This window comes from Nymphalis io, chromosome 4 (genome assembly GCF_905147045.1).
Source record: "Nymphalis io chromosome 4, ilAglIoxx1.1, whole genome shotgun sequence".
NCBI lineage: Eukaryota > Metazoa > Arthropoda > Insecta > Lepidoptera > Nymphalidae > Nymphalis > Nymphalis io.
The window spans coordinates 10,019,301-10,046,123 of record NC_065891.1 but is presented as its reverse complement, the minus strand read 5'-3'; the positions used below and the strand labels follow the sequence as shown (position 1 = coordinate 10,046,123).

Below are 26,823 nucleotides of genomic sequence, written 5' to 3'. Positions count from 1 at the left end.
AATAACTTCATTTTGTTTTAATTAAATCCTGAAAATTATTTATCAGTTACTATGGCAACATTATACGCACAAATTGACTAGGTATCTCTGTCTCAATCGCGGTTTCACGGCCCCTTGGTTTATTTCTTTCTCTGTCTACGATGTGTTTACTCCAAGAAAATCCAATAACCTTGTTTTTGTTTATTGACACTAAAAATATCATCTGCTTACACATTATTAATCTATAATTTATACAAACTTCAATGTACATTATGCTTATCAAGCAACAAACAAGTTGATCGGTCTGTTTTTAATCGCTTAAATTAGTTTTGTAGCTACTATTTTTAAATAAAGATGTTGATGTAGATGTTATTTATAATAGATTAAAATATTTTTTTTTTTTTAGTGTTTTTTATCTCTAGGTTTTAATTTTAATTTAACTCCGGTATCAGATCGCAGTATGAGTTCGGCACAGAGCCCTATATCTTGCTTGTACTCCGGCAGGAGTATAAAGTGCTTTATGATACCAGCTATAGTGACTTTCATTTCCATCATCGCAAATTTCTGACCTGAAAGAAAATTATAATGATACATATTGAGCATTTTACGCCTTGTGATAGAATATCTGCTATTTTATTTTTAAAAAGGGAGACATTTTTGTAAAAAAATGTAAAAATAAGAACTTTAATTAATGATAATTAATCTGCTTAGGGACGTATCAATAGTAGGGTATTATTGATTCAAGTACTATTTATTATAATTTTAATACAGTCTTGTCATTTATTTGTTTTTACTTTGTGACATGATGTCATATGTAGCGTTTTTGAGCGATACTATTACTACCATTCTTAGAGGTAACATGAAATCTATTTATGTCCTACCTATGTAGCCAATTTTTAATTAAAATGATTACCAATACAATTCCTCGGGCCAGCGCTAAAAGCAAGCCAACTAAAAGCGTTCTTCGCCATACTAGCTGATGTGGCTTCAAATCTCTCAGGTCGGAACTCCATAGGATTATCATAAATGTCGGGATGCCGATGCATTTCGAAGATGTTCACTATCACCGACGCATTTTTTCTTATTTTTAAACCAGCTATCTCTGTAATAAAAGTTTGTTGTTAGATAAAATGAACAAAATTGAAAGCTTATAATCACTTCGTTACATACATCCTAGCGGCTGAGTTTGGGCCGAACTTTCTCATACCAAAATGATAATTCATTATAATCATTACCGATATTAAACCAAACGTAGACAATTACTCATATCATAAATTCAATTTATTAAGCGATACGTAATATGCCGACTGCCTCGTTGGTCTAGTGGCTTGATGTAGAGCCGCAGACTCCGAGGTCTTGGTAAACCCAGGTCCCCAGGTCCAGGACCTTGGTTCCAAGGTCGGGCCAATAAAAAGTTATTGGGTTTTTCTATCAGAAAATTCTCACTAGCATCCCGGAGTTTGGAAGTTGGAAGTGTGTACACTCCTGAGCCTCGGAAAACACGTAAAGCCTGAACTCTTTCCGGTCGTGTCGGATTGCCGTCCCATCGGATTATGAGAGTTAGGGAATAGAGAGTGCACTTGTGTTTGCGCAAACACTTGTGCACTATAATATCTCCTGCGCAGTTGGCTAATCTCGCTTGAGATTAGCCGCCGTGTCCGAAATCGGTCTGGAGGAAATTATTAATAGGATTTTGGCGGTTTGGCGCATGCGTCAAGATTTGATCTGAAAAATACCTGTATCTTTTGTAACGAGCCTCTCTATTAAAGGTACGGAAGGATATATCCGAAGACTCTCTTTGATAACTAGTTCCAAGTATTTCATTTGTTGCACTTCCCTGCATACAAAAAATATTTATTAATTAAAGTTAATCAAAAACTCAAAAAAAAAAATTCGTCTTCTAATTCAATCCAAAGACCTGATAATGAACTTAAGCCATTACGGTGATACTCGTTGGTTGGTATTGATTTTTTCTGAATTTGTAATAGCGATGTTTATGACAATACGATACGATATACCAAACACAAATTTAGTATATGGAGAATTTAGTTGCGCTTGCTCGTATTTAAAGGCGTGACATTATTGGGATCCAAGAGCTTGTAGGGCTATTCTGTAATAACAAACTCGAATTTCATCTCAGAAAACCGTGAAATTTCAGAAACTGCGATATGGGCGACAACAATTATAACATTTCAAGAATACTCGCATCAAAATAGTATATCAATATAAGTCGGTTGTCAACATTTCACGGGTGAGGTTTGACGAGCCGGTTGGCGTGATTGGTGGATGCTTGTCTTTCACGCCAAAGGATCCCAGGATATATATATAGTAAGTAAAAAGTAAGTAACAGCCTGTAAATGTCCCACAGCTGGGCTAAGGCCTCCTCTCCCTTTTTGGGGAGAAGGTTTGGAGCTTATTCCACCACGCTGCTCCAATGAGGGTTGGTGGAATACACATGTGGCAGAATTTCGATGAAATTAGACACATGCAGGTTTCCTCACGATATTTTCCTTCACCGAAAAGCACTGATGGTGACATTATGTCTGTGTTTTCTGTATTTGCGTTTGTATGGTTGTATAATAAATTATAATGTTTTTAGCCTCCGAAGTACAAAGTAGGAATTAATAACTTTAACGTGTTTATCTGTGTGTCTGTCTGTGGCATCGTAACTCCTAAACTGAATTTGTTGCTCTTTTTTCTGATACGATCGTGCTGGTTCATAGCTGTAAATTACGAAGATCTTTTCCGGTGTTTGGAGATTATCGGCTCATTTCCTATTTGATAAATAGGGCCTTACCAACTTTCCACAAAATATTTTTAAGAATATAAAAACAAATGTTAACAAAGGCGTAAACGTACGCGTAAGTCGGATCTCTGTTTAAGTTGGCTCCAATGATACTCTTCTGTTCTTCTAGGATCTTCTCTTGAACTTCAGGATGTTTTGAGAGGCAATAAAGAGCAAAACAAATTCCGGACGTCGTCGTATCGTGGCCCTGGAAATTGACAAATGTATAAAGAACAATTTTTTTTCATTAATTAATGACAAAAAAAAGAATCTTATAATGAAATAAAAAAATATGTACTTGTATTATACATTGAAGCTGAGATGGCCCAGTGGTAAAAACGCGTGAATCTTAAACGATGATCATGGGTTCAAACTCGGGCAAGCACCACTGAATTTTCATGTGCTTAATTTGTGTTTATAATTCATCTCGTGCTATACGGTGAAGGAAAACGTCGTGAGGAAACCTGCATGTGTCTAATTTCACTGAAATTCTGCCACATGTGTATTCCACCAACCCGCATTGGAGCAGCGTGGTGGAATAAGCTCCATACCTTCTCCTCAAAAAGGGAGAGGAGGCCTTAGCCCAGCGGTGGGACATTCACTGGCTGTTACTTTTGTATTATATATTATATATTTTTTAATTGTGTAATTATGAACTATTAAAACACATTAAACTCATAAAGTCTCACGGAAGTCACCTCGAACATGAATGTGTCGACTTCTTCTCTCACGTGTTCGTCGCCGATTTGTTTGCCGTCGATTTCAGATAGAAGGAGTAGGTCCAAAAATGCGTGTTTATTTTTTATACCTAAAACGTACAATGAGTTCATAAGTCAAATCATTGTATTACAAATACATCAAAACATTTAATTGGTATTTGGAACTAAAATTTGTCATTATAAAAAAAGAAACGTTTTTAAATGAATACAGATGTAGCTTTTCACACTGCATATTTATTGTAATTATAGAGCAAGAGCCTGTAAAAGTCTCCCGTCTGGTAAAAGCCTTAACAAAGCCTAGTAACCACCAATATATTCCACTGTGTGACATATGCATGTTTTCTCACGATATTGAGCTGAGCACGAGATACATTATTTTAAGCATAAGCTTGAATTTAATCGTGCGATTGCTCAAGTTTGTTAAGGTGTGGCAAAATTAAGAAAATATTTAAAAGTTGTGATAGGTTTAATGTACATAATATATTTATGATTAGTTTTATATATATGTATGTATGTATACCCAAATCAAAGTTTTCACTCAAAATACTGATATTTATATTTGACTTTTGCAATTCATCCCGTCGCAAGTTGATCACTTTTCTTGTATGCGAGTGTAGTATTTCCGTTGCTTCGTCTTGTACTTTCTTATACGGAAGTAAATTGAATATTGGGTCTTCGCCTACGAACGGGTTTCGCATTCTCAATGACAGGATCTTAGAAAGGCTAAAATTTGATACACATATTAATGTAAGTTCGTACAATAATATATAAATAATAATTGTCATTTAAAAGTACTTACGACTCGATCGCCTTTACATATTTAGATTCGCTGTTGTTTTGAGCATCGAAAGAAACACCCATAATAGATTCTGCAAATAAATTATATACAGTAACAGCCTATTAATGTCCCACTGCTGGGCTAAGGCCTCCTCTCCCTTTTTGAGGAGAAGGTTTAGAGCTTATTCCACCACGCTGCTCTAATGCGGTTTGGTAGAATACACATGTGACATAATTTCAATGAAATTAGACACATGTAGGTTTCCTCACGATGTTTTCCTTCACCGTCAAGCACGAGATGAATTATAATCACAAATTAAGCACATGAAAATTCAGTGGTGCTTACCCGGGTTTGAACCCACGATCATCGGTTAAGATGCACGCGTTCTGACCACTAGGCAATCTCGGCTTAATAAATTATATAAAAAATACTATTTCATGTATCTTAAAAGCGTATACTTCCTTGTAAAAACCTCATATAATATTATAGATCTAAACACATGCATTCGTCGTACGTCGCGATACGATATCGTGTCGTGGATAACGATGCGACCTCGTGTTAAGATTTTCTACGCTATACTACGAAGTACATCGGAGAAAATCTCAACACGAGGTCGCATCGTTGTACAATGTACAGCACGACCTGTGCTGGGGCCTTGTGTCTGTATTATGCGTTTTTATTGTTTTTTATAGAATAGGTAGGCGGACGAGCATAGGTTACCAGATGGTAAGTGATCACCAACGCTCAGACATTGGCATTGTAAGAAATATTAATCATCGCTTACACCAACCTTCGGAACTAAGATGTTATGTCCCTTGGGCCTGTAATTACACTGGCTCACTCACCCTTCAAACCGGAACACAATGATATTAAGTACTTCTGTTTTGCGGTAGAATATCTAATGAGTGGGTGGTACTTACCCAGACGAGCTTGCACAAAGCCCTACTACCAGCAATGCGTATCGGCCCTTATTGCTAAAACTTAAAAAGAATGTTAGTAATGAAATTAATTACCTGTGACATTATCCAAAGCCGTCAAAGCTATAATAGGAAACACGTCGAAAGCTTTACCGTCTATGTAGTTTTGCAATTTCTTTATCAGAATCTTTTCGTTTTTCAAGAAAACTGGTAAAAAGTTTTGTAGGATTTTGAAATGAAATGCTGGCGTTAAGAACTTCCTCATTGTTCTCCACCTGTGACCTTTAGATATTTTTATTTGTAGAACAGTTGTTTTATAATTACTTGATAATAAAGTTTGCTGGTTGTGGGTAGCTGTCGCCTATTAGCCAGTTGTTCACACGCCGCTATTTCTGTGTGCTGTTCCTTACATTCAAATTTCAAAACAATTTTATTTAAGCCCGTTTCACTAAGCTTCTTGAGCTTGAGCAATTTTACACTTAGGTAACTTTCCAGTTGGTGGCGGTTGGCTTTCAAGTTGCGTTATACAATTTGTTTAAATAGCAATCTTTTTTTGTTAGTATATTATGTTCTTCGTAACTTTAGTTATTTCTATTACTTATCACGGACTTTTTACTTTAAGAATCCGGTTTAATAGTTATTTAAAGTTCTAGTCTAATGGCTAGTTACAGAAAAAAATATTTTAAAGCAGTAATGCAAAAAAGTAAAATAATAATATTTAAAATTCAGGTAAAATATTACTACTTTAGATAGTCAAAAGTTCATAAACAAATTTTGTTTATGATCTTTTCTTATGTAAAAAAACAAATTCATAATTTCCTTTCTCGTACCTGTAGATGTCAGAAGTCCATCGCCAAGCCACGGTTTCAAGAAATAATACGAGTAGCCCTTGGTTATTAGCTCGTTGCTAGACATGAGGTCCTGTTAAGAAAATGTTTTAGATTTTTTAGTTCGTCAACCGTATCGTATCTATTGTATTGTCTCCACGTTTCCACACGTTATTTTCTACTCCGTCGAGCATGAGTTGAATTCGCACGGGTTGAATAAAAGTGTATATAAAACGTTTATTTCGTAATATTATACATAATAACTCTATTAGTTTACGTGGCGCAAGCCAGAATGGATCCCAGTCAGCATCATTTTTTCGGACATCTTTAACTATCATCCTAATATTTTAGCCAATTTACACAAAACAATAATAATACACCTAAATCTTCCTTATGAATCATTCCGTGCACTGGTAAATACCGAATAAAATCCGTTTTTTTTTAGCCTTTTGCCGTCCAATGCTGTACGAAAGCCGCCAACCATTCTGATCTTGGGCAGTAAATCCGTTTGGTAATTTTTTAAAAACCTTTCATTTAATAAATAGTTTAATGAATATTAATTAATAATGGAAGTGGTCTTTATTTCGAAAAGTGACAGATTGTATATTACTTGTATATATTTTTAGTGACACTCAAAGCTTATTTATATTTAGCAGATTTTAACAAAAAAAAGCACATGAAAAATCTAGAATGATCTTCGGATTTTTAGAAGTTTCATTTCTTTCTTCAGATTTGATTTAAAATATAAAAAACAATGCCAATTTTTCAAATGTAAGTATTTTCATAATAACCTCGATATACTTTGGGTGTGAAAGCACAACATACACGGTGTGAAGCAGGTGCGCCCTGAATACATCACCATATTCTTCTCGCAATCTATGAAGAAGAGGCAGAAATCCTGAAAATAAATGTATAATAGAACAGAATATGCTTTATTGTACAAAAGCCGCCTTACCGCAAAGGGAGCGATCTCTTCCAGACAACCTATGAGTAAAGGACATGTTATTCTTAAATATATTATTAAATTAAAAACAAATTGAATACAAAGATCTGATAGGTATATTATATAAAATAATAGCAGTCGTTTGTAAGCTGGGTAAGTATTGCCAACAAAATAAAGCTCAGAATTTAATAGTAATTAATACAGTACAAGTACCAGTACAAGTAATACGTACATTTTATTATTTGTTAATTTTAATATACTTAAACTGCTGAGATCTTTAAATCTAATTTAAACAAAATATCATTTTTTTTCTCTTTTCTGGCGTGTATCTACGCTATTTGAGCGCAAGATATTCTGCCAATGTCACGTATAAACAAAATATTATACATCGTTAATTCGAGGACAGTCATTCAGTTCTCTTTTTTTATAAAAAGCGCGGGAAAAGTATTTTTTATCTTTATCACAAAGCAATATCAATGACGTTCTGAAACTGATTATATTTTTATTAAATTGAATGCAATATATAAACATGCATATGCTAAGATCAGGTAAGTCAACGGTCAAACGCTTGCCTATTAAGTGTATATAATATATATATATATTATATACACTTATATTATATATATTATATTATATATATAGTAAGTAGATGAACATTGACATTTGAATATACCGTTTTCTACAATTACGCTAAAGTACATTTATAAAAAAAGTTTAGTACAATTACGCACATTTCTTGCAGCTTTATTTGGAAATTAAACAGGCACCGTTCTGACGGATTCTCGTCACAAAATACTATGAAATATTAAAAATTTACTAATCGAAAAGTTTTAATATCAATTAGTTTTTCAACTTTCATAATCATATTTAAATTGCACTTAAATAGTTTAAGCTATTTTAGATCATGACTTACCTCTTGATTTTGTTAGAAGTAAAAATCCATTGCCTATTAAAGGAAGAGGTCTCGGTCCGGAAAAATTAAACTTGTTACAATCTTTAATAAATATCATCCAAGATGTTAAAATGACAAGCATTAAAACCAACAATATTAAAATCGTAATCATATTTACAATAATTTCAAATGTGTAAAGAACAAATGAATAAATCGGCTTCGACTTATTGATCAAAGCGTCTGTGTCGTGTCGTTGAATATCAGCGACTATTCGTTTTAAATATAAAATCATTAGCCTATTATGATAACTATTTAACTTCGATTAGTTGATTATATATGAACATAATATATATATATTTTCTGGTGTTTGTTGGAATATAACTGCGTATTTTAAAATGGAACTTATCAATGAAAAATAATAACAATCTATACTCATTTTATAAAAAAGTAAAATTTTATTATTTGTATGTGTGTGTATGTGTTTTTATGGATAAACTCAAAAACCACTGAACCAATTTGAAAAATTCTTTCACCTACAAAGATCTACATTATCAGCGAGTAAGATAGGCTTCATTTTATTTAAAAAAAAAAAATAGAGATCCTTACGAAATTCGCAACAATGTGACCTAAAATATCAAAAATTCTCTTATAAAAGTCATTACTTGGCTATACATTTTTACATGTTTATAGTACTCATTAGCTATAAAAAAGTCCGCGAGACTTTAAGTCTAACTATAGTAATTATGACAATCGTATCATGATATTAATAATTATGCAACTAAACAATTTCATAATTAAGGTTTATTATGTCCATGTATAAGAATACCCCAGTAAAACAATTCTTCACATTTACTTTTAACATTTTATTCTCTTCCACACGTAATTTCACGTAACACGTTATATAATTCAACGCTAATTAATATTTTACAATTTTTATTGGAATTCCTTCAATCACGCTGACTCTTCTAAGTCTTTCCGTGTTTTTTTTTTCTTTTTTATATATCGCGTAGTTTTTTTCGCTCAATAATTTCCAACCAGTGTTAATTTAGTTAAAAATATTACAATTATTTTCTAAAAATCTCAAAATAAAATGATAAATCAGTAAAACCTTACACTCGACCATCCTGATAACGTGTATGACCCCATACACGTCTCAGGTGAGAACCTTACACATGCAAATTTTCCTTTAAATGATTAAAATCGGACCTTTTGTTTAGAAGTATCGTCAGGAATAAAAATGCTAAAATTATGATGAATAATATGATTAAATAGGGTGTGAGCAGGTCACAGATATCGATTCTACTAGCAAATTGTCACTTTATCGCAATCGAATCGAAACGTGATTTATCCATTTTCTTATTCTTTAATTTGACATAACGGTATATGTTAACATATTATTGGTGCGGTTTCGACTGAACTGAATAATTATTCAAAGTTGGATCGGAATTGAATCGGGAACGTATCGTAATCGATATAGATTAGTAGAATCGTCCCCAGAAGGGCTGGTAAGTAAGGGTACTTACTAAGGTTACTACAATTAGTCTATTATTTACCTATAGCCTACACCTTTTATTATTTAAACCAAACAATTGGAGTGTGGTCTTAAAAACGGAAAGTAATGCGTGGTAAAGTTTATTATTGTATTTAAGCTTTTTATATTCTACTAATCCATATTTATAAAAAGGTTGTACATAACTTATTTATTTTATTTCACATAAAATATAATTATTACATGTATATACTGTCAGTACATAAAAATATTATAATCGACTGTCAACCTTGGTTTAGAAAAATATAACTATTTACTACATATACAAAACATATTTCTGTATACTTATATTTACTATAATTAACGGTTATCAATCAAGTTATACTTCACTTCGCAAACAGTTGAATTTTATATCAAGGTTCCAAGATTTTTATATAATGTGCTTATAAATGTCGTACTCAAGAGTTGGGCTAAGGGTCCTCTCCTTTCCTAGGAGATGGTTTGGTTAGGTTACGTTATCCCTCCACACCGCTCCATTGTGGTGTGTGTGGTAGGGCTTTGTGCAAGATCGTCTGGGTAGGTACCACCCACTCATCAGATATTCTACCGCAAAACAGCAATACTTGATATTGTTGTGTTCCGGTTTGAAGGGTGAGTGAGCCAGTGTAATTACAGGCACAAGGGACATAAAATCTTAGTTCCCAAGGTTGGTGGCCCATTGGCTATAAGCGATGGTTGACATTTCTTACAGTGCCAATGTCTAAGAGCGTTTGGTGACCACTTACCATCAGGTATTTGGTCCATTGGCCCATTTGCTCGTCCACCTTCCTATTCTATAAAAAAAATAAAAATTGTGAGTTGGTATACACACATGTAGTAGATTTTCATTCGATTTCATTTCTTCATGGTGTTTTCCTTCATCGCTTCAAGATGATTTAGTATCATCAATTAAATTAAACATATGAAAGTACAGCGATGATTCCTTGGGTTTGAACCCACAGTCTTAAGTTAAAATTTACATCAAGGTACTCTTATTACCTGAAATGTTCTATAAAATTAACAGAATGTGGGTTTGTTTCCACATTTAAATTCCTGATTTATCGCATTTTAATCTATAGTCTTATATTGTACTAACAATTTCTTATATATTTATGTACCAATTGTTATTGTAATCGGGTGAATCGTATAGAAACTGATGTTATGCAGCGCCACCAAGCGACGAGTTACAATACATTGGCTAGCATTAAAACCTTAAAAAAAAATTTATATGTAACATCTACCATTGTGATCATTCAAACAGTGTTGAAGTCTATTAATCTCAAACCAACACACATTTTTATATACAAGATTACAAGAAAATATACAAAGTACTTTTCTTAATTAATTTTCTGGTTGTCTAGCATTTCTTGTCTCTAGGTTTCAATTTCAATTTAACTCCGTTATCTGATCGCAATATGAGTTCGGCGCAAAGCCCTATATCTTGCTCGTACTCTGGCATCAATACAAAATTCTTTATGATACTGGCGATTGTAACTTTCATTTCCATCATCGCAAATTTTTGACCTGAAAAAAACCATTACACTTCAAATTACTTCGGTTCAGACAGGTCTTAACCAAATTTAATGTAGGAGTAAAATTAACCAATAGGATAAAGCAATCGCTTTATTAAAAATGTTTTAAAGAGCAGGTTCAAATTTTAAAGGATATCCCTAAAAATCGTAGTTTTGGGTGTGTAACTTAGCTCACGTCAGCGTACGCCAAAGCGGGATCAGCTACCCCTTTTTTGACGAGTATCTGAGTGGTTTTTTATCTTTTTATTTCTTTCTTTTTCACTGTATTTTTAATTATAATTGACACTACGTATAAAAGCACACTGATAATGCGATTTCATACTTTTACCTACTATGTATTAAAATATGTTTCTGATTTGGCCTTACACTGTTGCGTAAACTCCTACGATGCAATTAATGATATAATGCCGCGCTTTGCATTAACAACATGCAATATATTTTTTGCCGTGTTATTATTTATTACCGACTCAATGATACTCATTGTGTATTTGTTTTATTTTATCACAAAAGATACACTAATCTAATAAGAACTATTAATCTTATCAATTTATTTTGTCCTTTAAGACCAAAAAGGAGAGGGACATATAGTCCCATTAAAGTTTTTAATTTACTGCTCTTACCAATACAATTCCTCGGGCCAGCGCTAAAAGCAAGCCAACTAAAAGCGTTCTTCGCCATACTAGCTGATGCGGCTTCAAATCTCTCAGGTCGGAATTCCATAGGATTATCATAAATATCGGGGTTTCGATGCATCTCGAAAATGTTCACTATCACCGACGTATCTTTTCTTATTTTAAGACCATCTATCTCTGTAAAAAAGTATTAGATAAAATAAATAAAGCGTGTCCAGTTTCTTTTCATTATGTTAGTGATGATTTATTTTATTAAGTATCTATTTCGTGTGAAGACAATGTGTTTTGACTTCATTTCGTTGTCGTTTAACTTTGGTAAAGTTATAGAAATTTTGTAACATCCTGTACATGTCACACCGCTAGGCTACACGCCACTTCTCTTTTTGTGGAGAAGGTTTGGATCTTAATTCACTACGGCGTTCCAATGCGGATTCGTGAACACAAATGTGTCATATTTACATACGACACATGCTCACATGTTTTCCTTCAATGCCGACCACGAGATGAATTATAAACACAAATCTACAATCATCCTCAACCGATGATTGCATATTTTACACGTGTATTAGAACTGAGAGGTGGACAACCTTTAAATTGCTAGTTACGAGTACATATAAGCTGGTATATAAAGTGAAGTGAAGTGAAGGTCGACCGCTACACGTTACTGTAGATATTTTTTTAAACGTAGAACGGTGAATTTGTTTACTTCGTAATAGTGTAGACATTATGTATAAAAGACATAAATATAAATGCATTTGAACCGAAAATGCAGATATAATATATTAAATATTGCGACAATAGTCTGACGATCATAATATTTTTAAACACCTAATAAATAAATAGTTCACCAGTAACAACGGAGTGAAGCTCAGCTAAAAATAGAGTCATTATTTTCGAATTTTCTTTATCCCTATACCGATTCCTATGATATATGACCTATTCTTTACTAGTTTATAGTTTTTTACTTGTATACTACTGAGGTAGTGTGAGAGGCGCGTTTTTTTTGTTCATTCGTAAACCTGAACCTATCCAGACTGGTTTTTAAATTCAATATTAATAATTTATTAATGAAATATTTTTTTGGCTCGCTTATAAGCAAACGTTTATCTCCTTGATTCTGTTTAAAACAAGTGAGACAGGTTACGAACTGCGTAAAGGATTTTATCAACATTATAGACGTCACTCAACGGCATTTGTCTTGTTATAAGAAATATTATAAGTTTGTGTGAACAGTAATGACGTAAACGTACTCGTTTTCGTTGTAAGCCTGTATATGAATTCGTAAATCAAACAAGTCCTTGTACTTGTACACCTGTTTCTTATAGTTATGAATGTTTTTATTTTAACCTTTGCTATTCAAATATAAACTGTTACACTTCAATCTTGACGATCTTACAGAATATTTTAAGTGAACTGAGACGAAAGAAACAAAATCGAAGGGGCGTTTATGAGTTTTATAGAATGTACTTTCTTATTCGCATTATTTTTTTTAATGTTTATTGTTATCTAGTATGTCTGCATAGATTTCAAAGGTCCAAGGATCAAACGCAGGGTCGGCCGTCGGTGTCTGGCTAATAATAGTTAATTGGTTTTTTTCGTCAATAAATTATTATTAGTAACAGCTCGAAGTCCGGAAATTAGCAGTGTTTACTCGTAGTTTGTAGTTACTTAATAAATAAAATATGATGTATATTACCATATAATATTATAGAAATAGAGTGTTATATATATTATAATACTTTATTTTTATTTGTTTTTTTATTGTGAACATATTGTCGTCGTAAGGGTCTCGTGTCTCGTCTCTTAGTAGGTCATTGGAGGGGCAAGAATAGACGCAATATATTTTTTTCCTACAGTTCTATGAATTGAGTCGACTATGCTATTCGATTATCTGGTTATATCCGTAATCGATGTCAGAAAAGTACCAGAGAAATGATGTATTTGTCATATTAATCTATTGATATATATTTTGTTGTCCATAAATTAATCATATATATAAATTTTGTTATTTAAAAATAAATGTCTTATATATATGGATTGAGACAAGATAAGTGTAGTTACAGGCACAAGGGACATAAAATCTTAGTATTCTATAAAAAAAAAAAAAGTACGAGTATAAAAAATTGTATCCAATAAAATATAACACGATGTATTTCATAGACTGACAGATCCATTCCAGATGAAATAAAAGAGGATTGACGTTTAAAGCATATTTGAGTTACCAAAACTACATTACTAAAGTAAGATCATACAAGGTAAAAAAAATTTGGCACGCTTAGGTATTAACAATTTGTAACTTTTGCGGTAACTATCTCCTTTTATCCTACATTCTTATCGGCGGGAAACCCATATTGCAAATATAAACATGAAAATGTATGCGTTATTTAAATTAATTACTTACGCACTGATAAAACAATAATAATAAGCAAACTTAAGTTATATGAAAAACTCGTCAGAAATTACAAATTAATTTAATATAAATATATATTTGTAACTGATAATTATTATTTGTCACTAAACTTTTTGGTAAACAGCAAACCTGCATTGGTCTGGAAGAAACTTTTCCTTCGAATGTCATAATGATAGATAGAGATAAATCAGTGTTTAACAAATCAGCCGCTAAACAACGTTTATAAGTAAAACTGTAAATTATAAATTAATTTAATAATTAGATGATAAATTGTCGGTCTTTAGAACACATTTAAATTTAAAGTTATAACGCAAATATTAGATAATTTACATAAATTTATAATATTTCATTTATTGGGCAAATGATTACATAATACAACAGTTATAATATATGAACTTACCTGTATCTTTTGTAACGAGCCTCTCTATCAAAGGTACGGAAGGATATATCCGAAGACTCTCTTTGATAACTAGTTCCAAGTATTTCATTTGTTGCACTTCCCTGTAAAAAAAGAATTTGTTTGAAATTATTTATATATAAAAAAGGGTATAAATAGTAGCCGAGTTCGTCTAGTGTTTATAATACGTGAATCTTAATACTCATGGGGGCAAACCCGGGCCAGAATCGCCGAATTTTCATCGAAGGAAACAAAGATCTGTTGCATATAAGTCTGCCATATGTGTATTCAATAATTACCAACCATCATTAGAGCTGCGTGGTGAAATAAACTCCAAACCTTCCCCACAAATGGAGAGAAGAATCTAAGCAATGAGACATTGACACTTAAGATTGTTGGCTAAAGGGTCGCTCTTTTTGTATGTATACCAAATACATGTTATTAAACCTATTCCAATATAATGATGATAAAGTTCCATATTCCTTTAAAGAAATATTCTTTTGGATTATTTATTAACAAGTTATGATAACGAGGCTCTTTGGAAGTAATAATTAACAAGCGGTTTTATGAACCAGAAATAAAGAGCCGTGTTCAATGTTCATGAAAACAAGGTCGTCATTATTACCATACATAATTTTTAATAATAAAAGTTATGACAAAGGGAATAATACTTGTCAGGTCGGTTTATCAGTATAGTTACCATTTAGGTCATTTTTAAAAATTTATTGTAGATTTAAAGTAAAATATTAAATATCTACTAATTTTAACATTCAGATAGTAATGGTGGCTCCACATTCTCGATGTGGACACCCGTGAAACAGAGCTAACGCGAGTGTGAGTGGTATTTGTGATGAAGTTTATCTCTAAGAACAACATTTGCAGACAATAATCGAATGAAATGACAAAGGAATGACGGAAATTCGTTTTTTGCTCACGGGTCTGATGTGAACTTATTTACATATTGTTATTGTTTAAATGACGTACGCGTAAGTCGGATCTCTGTCTAAGTTGTCTCCAAAGATATTCTTCTGTTCTTCTAGAATCTTCTCTTGAACTTCAGGATGTTTTGAGAGGCAATATAGAGCAAAACAAATTCCAGAAGTTGTGGTATCGTGGCCCTGAAAATTAGCAAAACTTCTAACTAACTCTATTAAAAATAACTCTTGGCCGTTATTAAACATAATAAAATATGCAAAACTGCTATTTTGTGTCATTAATACATTGTAACTGCGAATCGAGCTTTACTCGGATAATAAAGTGTACAAAAACGTTTGATTTTTCACGAAAGCCACCTGTCTTGATAAACTTAAATAGCAAAACCGAATATGGATTTAAAATTAGTCAATTCCGTGGTACACGAAATAAATATATCTATAACATTTGCTCATTTAGTATAATTTTAATTACACAATAATATTATATCTGTCATAATAAAAATACGGGTATATGTAGCAAGTTTCATGACAAACCAAGTAGTTACGTACAAAAATATTTAAATGACGAGTCGCTGCGTCCTGGGTTCGAACTGGTTGAGCAAGGGTCAAAATAAAACGTTTATATCCGTAATACATATACATAATTCTATACGCGGTGTAAGCGGCGCACGCCACTGAGGCTCCCAGTCGGCATGATTTGTTCCATCTTCAACAAATCATCGTCATATCCAATTTACACAAAACCTTCAATGAATTAAACATCTAAACCTTTCTCAAGAATCACTCTGTACATTGATAAAAACCGTATCAAAATCCATTTGCTAGTTTTTTTAGTTTATCGCGTACATACAGACAGACGCGTTGTGGGCGTATGAAGTGATAATAATCAGTACTCATTATACACTTCAGTAATAATTAAATGTTAAGTTTAATTTGAGGAATTACGCATTTACTTATCTTAATTGTTTAAATGTATCTGTATATTTTAAAATACTTATTCATATTAACACAAACATTCTTAATTCGAAAAAAGAACACGCTCAGATAAAAATGCATTGAACTCATAAAATCTCACGGAAGTCACCTCGAACATGAATGTGTCGACTTCTTCCCTCACGTGTTCGTCGTCGATTTGTTTGCCGTCGATTTCAGATAGAAGGAGTAGGTCCAAAAATGCGTGTTTATTTTTTATACCTAAAACGTACAATATGTTTATAAGACAAATCATTGTATTGAATAAAAAAAAAAACAATAGTAAATTTTAATGTTATTCATAAGATTTGTACTGCGTGTAACAATAAAACATTTTTGAGTATAATAAATAATGTAATATTTGAATTCGATAGAGATGTATTAATTATGAATGCTTATTTGTCAAAAAACAAATGCATTTTTTTTTTATATTTATATAGAAAAAATAGCAGAATATATGCTTACCCAAATCCGTGTTTTCATTAAAACTATTAATGTTTGATTTTTGCAATTCATCCCGTCGCAAGTTGATCACTTTTTTTGTATGCGAGTGTAGTATTTCCGTTGCTTCGTCTTGTACTTTCTTATACGGAAGTAAATTGAATATTGGGTCTTCGCCTACGAACGGGTTTCGCATTCTCAATGAGAGGATCTTAGAAAGGCTAAAATTTGATACACATGATATTAATGTGAGTTCGTACAATCATATAAAAATAATTATTGTTATTTAAAAGTACTTACGACTCAATCGCCTTTACATATTTAGATTCGCTGTTGTTTTGAGCATCGAAAGAAACACCCATAATAGATTCTGCAAACGAATTATATATTGATTTTATTTTATGTGCAGCTTATCATAACTTATCATATTTGTATTAATTGATTAATATTTTTCGTGAAAAAATAAATATAAAAGAAACATTACTCATATAATATATTATATAGTATATAATATAAAGAAAGAGAGAGAAAATCTGAGAATTCCTTGGTACAGGAAAATCTTTTAAATAGCTTGTATTTTTTTTATAATAATTTGTATAACCTTTTTTTACCTACTTTATTTAACAATTTGTTTTATCTTTTTTTATTGCATAATTAAGTCTTTTGTATATGTTAAGTTGCAAATGTATAAACATAATACATTGTTGTTAAAATAAAAACAACATTGATTACCTGTTACATTATCCAAGGCCGTTAAAGCTATAATAGGAAAAGCATCGAAAGCTTTGCCGTCCGTGTAGTTTTGTAATTTCTTAATCAAAATCTTTTCGTTTTTTAAGAAAACTGGTAGAAAGTTTTGTAAGATGTTAAAATGAAACGCTGGTGTTAAAAACTTCCTCGATGTTCTCCATCTGTGACCTTCAAAGAAATAATTATTGTAGAAGCTCCCAGTGCTGGGCAGATGACTCCTTTCCTCTTTTGGAAAAGGTTTAGAGTTTATTCTATGACGTTGTTTGAATGCGGTTTAGACGTGTAGATTTTCATCAGAAACGTGAAACTTACTGGTGATATGTAAACTTCCTTATGAGGATAAGTAACGCCCACTAGTCAGTTATTACAGGTGCAAAATATAGGACCGGAATTAAGAGTTTAAAAAGAAGTCCAGTGGAAAAAATTCAAACAGGTGAAAATTATATATTAAAGTTTTTCAAAATTAGCACTTTCTGGTTATAAGTAGGTATTTTTAATTTATTATGAGACTGTTTTCTATCTATGTATTAATAATATTGGGAATAACATCGTTGATAAACTTTGAAGACCTTGTTTATCTTGGGGTTTGGTTCAATTTTTTTTTTTCTTAATAAGATTTTATACATATAAAATCTATATGGACAAGTAATTATATATTACAATAAGTAATCCATACGAGTATTAAATATCTATGTTTAACAAGTGTAAGCATTTTAAATTTGCTAAAAAAACTAAAATGCACGGTTTTGTCATCATAAAATTCGAAACTTAACGAAAGTAATTGAATGAGCCAACTCGAAGTGTATTAGAGCTATTGAAGTCTCCCAGTCCCTTTCTGACTCCATGATTATCATAAATAATATATTATTTTTATATAAAAAGGTATAATAATTTGACTGTTGTACCTGTAGATGTTAGAAGTCCATCGCCGAGCCAGGGTCTCAGGAAATAATACGAGTAGCCTTTAGTTATTAGTTCTGTGCTAGACATGAGGCCCTGCCAAAACGTAATTTTATTTATTTTCATTTTAAACTAAGGTCAGGTTATCATACAGCTTTAGGTTTAAATTAGACTTTTAAAAAACGCAATGCACCATGAAGTGTAACTTAATAACATAGTTTCTTTCATATATCGCCGAAATAATATAGTTGTATATCGTTTATGTATTTATTTTACCTTATTCTCAATTAAAAAAGCAAAAATTTGACAAAAAAAAAAAAATATATATATATATATATATATAGTGTGAAAAAACATCTTGTCCGACCCGTGAAGCGGTTATTAGGTATCACGATTCGAGTGATACCTAACGAGTCGGTTCAATTTATATAATCATTTTTAAAATACTAAGTAAAAAAATGACCCCGAATAAAATTAAAATTTAATTTAATTTAATGGGGAGAATCACATGGTAACACAGTCGCGGGCGACAGCGCTCGATAGGTACTTACTTCTGAAAAGAGCTTTTTTTTATGTGTCCGAGTTGAAATTGTCAAATCATTCGATAAGGACGCCAATACGATGGCTGTGGCGAAGATATTGTTCCATGTGCTTAGCACCAACAGCGATACAGGTCTGGCACCGTTGCGTTGCGCCCGATTTAATTTGGTCAAAAGCTGCTCAAATCCGCAAATTCGTTTCAGTTTCACAGACTGCATAATTGCAGTCACTCCTACCCAGACACATTAACTTATTCAAATACTCTTGATTATATATACGACATATCGCTGACAGTTATGGAACGACCACTGGTACCTAAGTAGTTAACGCGCGCAATTGAGTGACTTCACGTGTCTCGTACCGAGGCCCGGCCCGCCGGGTCCATGAATTCCGATGTTGCGGATTAAGATTTCCATTAAAATTAAATTACAATAACATTTTTATATTAATGAATATTTGATTTTTAATGCTCATTTCGGGTTCGACGTGGGTTTTTTCACACACCGTATAAAGTAAAATTTAATTTAAAATACATTTAAGAATTTTAAACCGTAACATTTTTTTATACTTTGAGTAATCAACAATTATTTTACAAATTAAAATGAAAAAATTTCAACTCTACAAAATTCTACTCTAATATTCGCGTTAAATTGAAATTTTATGTAGCCGTCTGAAAAATTTACCATCTCCTGTCACCAGTAGAGGCAATAACGTAGTCATTATATTGTGATATTATGTTTCAGTACCTCCATATACTTCGGGTGTGATACCACAACATACGCAGTGTGTAGCAGGTGTACTCTGTATGCGTTTCCATATTCGTCTCTAAATCTATGAAGAAGTTTCAGGAAATCTGGAAATAAATACTTTATTTAGACATAATACATATGTGTAAATATGGTCAAAAATAAAAAAAAATCTAAATCGAAATAGTTTATTTTACAACAAAAATATTACACACTTGATACACTAGCTGGGTTGTTTTCTGAAACGATATCATGATTGTATTTCCAGTGGCATCCACACTAAGCCAGCTAGTGTCGTGGAGATTTATACAATAATAGCAGTCTGTAGTAGTTTCTGCTCAGTACTGTCATTGGTTTACCGCAAAACAGAAATGCTTTATTATAGGGTCAATAGTTCACTACCAATGGCTTATATTTTTCTTCATTGTATTGTTTATATGAACAGGTAGTTTAATACCATACTCTTAATATAATGAAAATATATAATTTTTAATTTATTAATTTGTGTAAAATTCATTTATCTTATAATACTAAATGATGAATAATAATATTCGCCATCTGTGATACAATTCGTATTGCTTTTATTAAGGGTTTTAGTTAAGCGGATTGCCCAATCGAATTATAATGACCACTATGATGACGGGAAGCAAACCCACCAGCAAGAGCATTTAGTAAACGTCATTATTAAAAAAATGCAGTATTGCCAGTTGCAAAACAAATAAAAACGTCAAGGATAATAAAGATTAAACCATAAAAATATTCAAACTTTTAAGTCATTTAACTTTTTTTATACATATAAAAAAGTTGAACCTTTGAACACAAAATTGTTATACTAAAGCTGACTTAATATTGAAATATTGTAATCAAGACGCAGACTATTTTTTTCCAAAAATGACAGCTGCGTCTGAATTAGTTAACAACTGAATAACATTTATTGCATTGTTTAAGGTCGCAATTCAAAGAATAATAAATGGCGTATAATAATAATTATATCGTTTAAAAAAACCTGAAAACGCTTTAATGGTTATATTATGGTTAATCATGTCATGTAGCGTAATGTAAACGATACATCAAATAAAAAAATTAGTTTATTGTGGTAGGGCTTTGTGCAAGCCCGTCTGGGTAGGAACCATCCACTCATCAGATATTCTACCGCAAAACAGCAGTACTTGGTATTGTTGTGTTCCGGCGTGAAGGATCAGTGAGCCAATTTAATTACAGGCAAAATAGATATCATCTTAGTTTCTAAGGTTGGTGGCGCATTGGCGATGTAAGCGATTGTTAACATTTCTTACAATGCCACTGTCTATCTATGGGCGTTGGTGACCACTTACCATCAGGTGGCCCATATGCTTGTCCGAAGGATGAGTAAACCAATGTAACGATAGGCAAAAGGGTTCGTTCCCAAGGTTGGTAGCGCATTGGCGATGAAAGGAATGGTTAATATTTCTTACCTTGCCAATGTCTATAGGCGGTCGTGACCATTTAACATCAGGTGGCACATTTGCCCGTCAGCCTACCTATAGTATAAAAATAATCCCAAAGGGAAGGACTTATGGATTAATTGGGTACCAACCCATAGAAAGTTTCAGGATCTGCATCCATATTCTATCATCGGGTTAGATGATACCAAATTAAATTACTGTAATTTTAATTAAACAAACGCTTGCAAAGTTTGAAATCAATACGACATTAAGAAATAGATTAGAATCAACAAGAAAAGACTTGTTTTCATGGTATTATTAGTTGCATGCCGCTTGATGATCATTCGCTTCTAAGTGTGACTACTTGACAATGTGTAAAATGTGTATGAATTAATAAAATGACGACTAATGTTACAACGAACGACGAATGTAATAGCTAATTTTAAGTTTATTATTGTTCTCATGTAAGTGACGTTAGTCTTTATGGGAATAAATATTCTTGAAACCTTGTAAGTGAAGCTAGTACAAAGCTCGCGTGTAAAAGATCGAATCATCATCTGAATACAATTAGTGACTAATAGTACTTAGTAGATAAACATTTAATTGAGCAATTTTTACTATTTTGTAACGTTTAACGCATTTTATTTTTTTACTTCGTTAAGACACTGAATTATACTTAAGTACAAAGTGTATGTATTTATCTCTTACAATACAATTATAGCAATCTGTAAATGTCCAAGAGCAGTTGGATCTACTGATTGGTTTCTATTGCCGTACTCTCATAGTCACTTAACACATCGCTCTTCTAAGATGTACTGCGCAGTATTTATAAAATCGTTTTCTTTAACCGTTTACTTTTTTTTAGTACGAGTACAATACTAATGATGATAGTTTTTCTCATTATACACATTAATGGAAAAATCAAAAAAATCTCAAACTCTATCGCCTTCAAAAAAATTGTTACCGTGAAAATACAAGTCAACTTTTCTATTATTACCTTTGACAATGAAGTTATGAATTCAAATATTTTTCTTAAGTCTAAACTTGGTCAAATAAAGAATCAATAATCATTTATAAATAATATTTACAGTCGTAAATCGTATTTGTGTTATATGACGCGATTTATTTTTCTTTAAAACATTGTACCTTTGGACTTGGCAGCGTCAAGTAGGTACTAACACGGTAGAATGTATCGTACCTACTTGACGGCCTTGCAGCAAACAAATGAATTATTCAAATTAAAAATTCACATCCCATATTTTTATTCACACTAAATAACAAATCCAAGAAATAAGTCCAAGGTTCAAGAAATTCAATTGACTTAAATTTGGTCACCTGAAATATTAACGATTGACAAGTGGTTCGTTTAGGGGATAAAATCTAGTACAATAAGATTGCATCGATGGCTCAGCGTGTATGCAAATGTATGCTACATATGTATTTATTAATTCCCCCTATATCAATAAGCTCTGTGCATTTTTTCACCTCTACGGTTAAATACAGGCCTTAACTCAGTACGCTTACTACTGTGAGTGTGTGTGTGTGTGAGAGTTCCATTTTCCATTGAGATCCATCCATATCAATGAGGGCAGAAACGCAACACAAACTTGAACGAAACGCTAATGCTAATGTGTGTGGCAGAAAGTCACTATACTCCGGAAAATCTGGACACAGCGACTCAGATATTGACGTATTTAGCACACCGCCATATGTGGGCGGCAACATATATTAGAACAACAAAAATACGTATGTGAAGTTTTAAATTTTTATAACTTTTGATAGATTGAGAGGATTTTGATGAAATGAAGACCTTGAAATATTTCTTATAATTCAGTTATTTCAATTTGTGTATTAACCTTTTTAAAGATTAATTATTATATTCATGATGTATCCGGAAATGCAATGAAAAATGCATTTTAAATGTCAGCGATGTTGCTATCGGAATTTTAAGTTAAAATAAAATGTGAATATAAGCAGTTAAGTGAATTATAAATAAATAAAATATATTCATCAAGAACTGTTTCCTTGAAAAGGGAGGCTGGTTTATTTTTCTTTTGGCTTTAATGTAAATCATTAATTGAATAAAATATGGTCATACCACTTTTTGTGGTACATAAAATAACAGAGCTATTAGTAAAACGCATGGAATATGTAGATCTGGGGTTCAACGCGTTCTTCGATTGGAATAGGCTATAAGTATTCTTGATGTCTATGTGTGTGAGGTATGTGCTTTTGCGGAATTCAATGGACGTAGGAATTCGTGAGCCACATGTCACCTTCCATGGCCTCAAGTAAAGAAGTCTAAATAATCCTACAAATATTATGTAAAAATGCTAATTATTATTCCAATAGCATAATATAATCTTGTGAATTACTAATTCGATACATTGTTTAAATCTAAAACATTAATTTTTTGCCACGAATTGAAAATATTTTCATAGCTTAAATATAATAACTATTACGCAGCTCCAATGAATGAACTACAATTTAATAACGTAATTTACCTATAACCGTGTAATCATTAATTACAATCAATTATAATTATGATAATAATTTTAAAAATTTGATGACATAAATTCGTTTTCATAACAATGGCCTAGCATTTTAATTGTTGTAGTTGTCACGTAAATTATTATTTCGCTATCTACGTATCTCACAAGTGCAGAGAATGCAAATTTTTGTCCCACCCTCCAATAGCTTCATGTAATACCTACCTACATCGTTGGATAAGTATTTTTGAGTTGAGCAAAAATTATAATGGCTCCAAGTTTTAAATATTAGTCCGTTTAGAGATATACTTTATTAAAAATAGCAGTTTAAGTAATAGCCAAGTAATGGTTTTTAATAATCATTTGGTATTTAGGTTTCTCCAGGCATTAGGGATTCGTAGCCTTATTTTTAAATGAGATCATAAAAAACGCAGAGTAGGAATAAAAATGTGTGATTTTTTTTATAAACAAAAACTCGTAGTTCGTAACAAATAAAAGCAACCTAAAATAGCTTATTTAAATTTTTTTATTATATATATTGTGTTTTATATTATAAAAGCTACGCATGGTTCTGATGATACCGCCATAGCTAGCTGCTACTATTTTTTTTTAATAATTTGACATCGAGCTCGCACACAGTCTTACCACTAAGTAAATATTAATGACAGAATTCATTGTATTGGGGTAAAACATTTATTTTTGACTATTGTTAAACAAGAATTGTTTAGTAACGAATAACTTTCAACGGACTAAGATTGGAAACTTAGCGCTATAGTAACTGTTTTTAGCTTAAAAATACCTATCCAACGATGTATTACACGTCGCTATTGGAGGGTGGGACCAGAGTTCATAAAAATCCTGGCATCATCCTTTATTTTGATAATACCATTTATTCAAATATATATTTTGTTTTGTGTTATAATAACAGATAGCTATTTGAAAATAAATTAGATAAGTAGGGTGTTATTTAAATTTCAAAAGTTATTTTTATACATAGCCTATATAGCATATTTATTATAATATAATATACTATATAGGGGTAATTTTTTGCCAATATATATTTAATAATAATGGTCATGACTTACCTCTTGATTTTGTTATAAATAAATGTCCATTGCCTATTAAAGGCAGAGGTGTTGGTCCCGGAACATTGAACGTTTTACAATCTTTAACCAACAATAACCAAGATGTTAAAACAAGAAGCAGTAAAACCAACAATATTAATATCGCTAGCATTTTATCATTGATGAAAACAATTAAAATAAATTTATATCGATTTATAAATCGCCAGCAATAAAAGCGTCTAAATCACGTCAGTGAATATTAAAGACTGCGTAAACAACGAACTCAACAATAACACTAATAATATGATAATAATCATTCAGACGAAACGCAATGCTTTCGATACCGGTTTTAATTTAAGTTTTATGCTCGTGTTTGTCACAATTATTTAAATCGATTTTTATAAGTGTTAGCTAACACTCTATCAATTACTGGATTCGTGACGTTGATCCTGTAAGGGTTTAGTCGAATAACAACTGTAATGTTATCGTTATAAAAACATATTGTTTGGTATATCAGCTAATAGAAATCAATGTAATTCGTCGGTGTTTATAAATAATTTTGAAAACTGAACTTGTTTCCCGCATTTTAGCTGACATAACTTGTCATGAGATTAACTGTCAACAATTATAGAGGTACCTTATTGCACTCGTACTGAAGGTTTCCACAGCGTAAAAAAATATGTATATATGTGTATGAACAGAGCCTACTGTTATTCGGGCCCTATAATCGCCCTTTTCAACCAAATTTATGGTATTTTTATTTTATACTATTGACTTGTCTAATGATAATGTGTGGTATTCTAATAATAGTTTATAATTGATATATGTATATGCGCAAAAAGAGGTAAACATGTCGATATTAATAACGAGTTTCTTATTATAATTGACTACATGCTTGTTAAAAACTGGATAGCAAAGGTGAACAAAGTTTAATTTTTTTTAGGAAGAAAATTTAAATTATGAAGCTAATAATACGACTATTATTTTCATTTTATTGCTGGTAATAAAACAAATTCATAGTTATTAACAATAAGGCAGAATTATGTAAAGCAAAAAAACATTAGAAAGTTACCTTTCCACTAATTCAGGATCTAATTAAGATATTTAACTATAGCACTGAAGGTGGAATTAGAATTGATGAGAAAGGGTCCGGAGAGGTCAAACCTCCTTGCCGTAAAAATGATTAAGATTAAGAGATGATAAATACTATTTAACAATTTAATTCCAGCTTATTCTGTCGACCCTTCTTTTCCTGTTTACTGTTAATACCCAGAGATACCAGACTAACATAATGAAATTCCGGTAAAATACTCAGCAATTCAGTACATATTTATTATTACCTTCAGCCTTATTTTAATTGCTGTCATCATAAAGTTAACAGATTTAAATAATACTTAATAATATTCTTACTAATATAATACTTAATAATACTTAATGATATTCTTCACGTTAATTTAAATTAAGATTATAATTATTCCTTTAATTATTTATACTATGTGTTTATGCTTTCAGAAGTTATTGATTGCCTCTCAGTTGTTTAGGTGGTCAAGTCATCGCATACAGCCGTTACGCTTAAAAACGGGTAATGAACTTTTGATCATTTCTTTGCCGAAAGGGTGCGAATTAAAATCGTATTACACAAAAATTGACTCGATATTATTCTAATAAATTGTCAGCCATGTCTACTGGCTCCGACACGCTCTGCTTATACAGTACAATGCAGATTACATTGTCGTTTGTATCACTTTTGTATTGGACCCTAAAGGTTCATGCCTAATATATAACGTTTACTTATCCTTAATTCACCGTCTCTATAGTTTGCGAAAGACTCATGATGATGTTCATAATACCCAATTGTTATATTCGGGGACCTTGATCAGCGCCACAATAAAACTGGCCCTCTGTACTATCTTTTTTTTTTTTTTTCGCTGTATAAACGCATTTACGCGTTTCCCCCACATGAGGTGGGGGGGTATGTACGCCGGCACTGAAGGCGCCGGAATACCCACTAAAAAACCAGCGGTACCCACTCCGTCTTGTCGAAGGGGCGTCACGGTATCGCTTGCGCATCCTACCGTGACGCACCGACGGTTGGCCCGCTCAAGCGGCCTCTATTCTTAGGGGGTTCTCGGGGTACTGAGTACCCCCCTAACCCCAGCGGCGCTTACAGTGGGGGAAGAAGGTGAGCATAGCGTCGGCGCCTCCTCCCGGGTCTTCTTCGGC

At 32.2% G+C, this 26,823-nt stretch overlaps 1 protein-coding gene across 3 annotated transcripts; it reads right to left on the bottom strand.

Annotated features, from left to right (window-relative positions):
• Positions 1-24,865, bottom strand: LOC126781840 (cytochrome P450 4C1-like). 3 transcript variants are annotated; one of them, XM_050506940.1, is made up of 11 exons: positions 7,862-8,092; positions 6,797-6,903; positions 6,009-6,099; positions 5,275-5,460; positions 4,283-4,352; positions 4,004-4,206; positions 3,463-3,572; positions 2,839-2,972; positions 1,716-1,816; positions 893-1,081; positions 1-548 (listed from the first exon to the last, which is right to left on the bottom strand). In XM_050506940.1, exons 1-11 carry the CDS (start codon positions 8,010-8,012, stop codon positions 382-384), a joined length of 1,509 nt encoding a protein of 502 aa, XP_050362897.1. In that variant the 5' UTR covers positions 8,013-8,092; the 3' UTR covers positions 1-381. The 3 variants fall into 3 exon arrangements, with proteins under 3 accessions (XP_050362897.1, XP_050362900.1, XP_050362899.1); XM_050506943.1 differs by lacking the exons at positions 893-1,081; positions 1,716-1,816; positions 2,839-2,972; ... (5 more) ...; positions 6,797-6,903; positions 7,862-8,092 and adding exons at positions 11,521-11,709; positions 14,343-14,443; positions 15,324-15,457; ... (5 more) ...; positions 19,624-19,730; positions 24,622-24,865 and having other exon boundaries at positions 19-548; XM_050506942.1 differs by lacking the exons at positions 1-548; positions 893-1,081; positions 1,716-1,816; ... (6 more) ...; positions 6,797-6,903; positions 7,862-8,092 and adding exons at positions 10,722-10,892; positions 11,521-11,709; positions 14,343-14,443; ... (6 more) ...; positions 19,624-19,730; positions 24,622-24,865.
• Between the last annotated feature and the right edge of the window lie 1,958 nt (positions 24,866-26,823).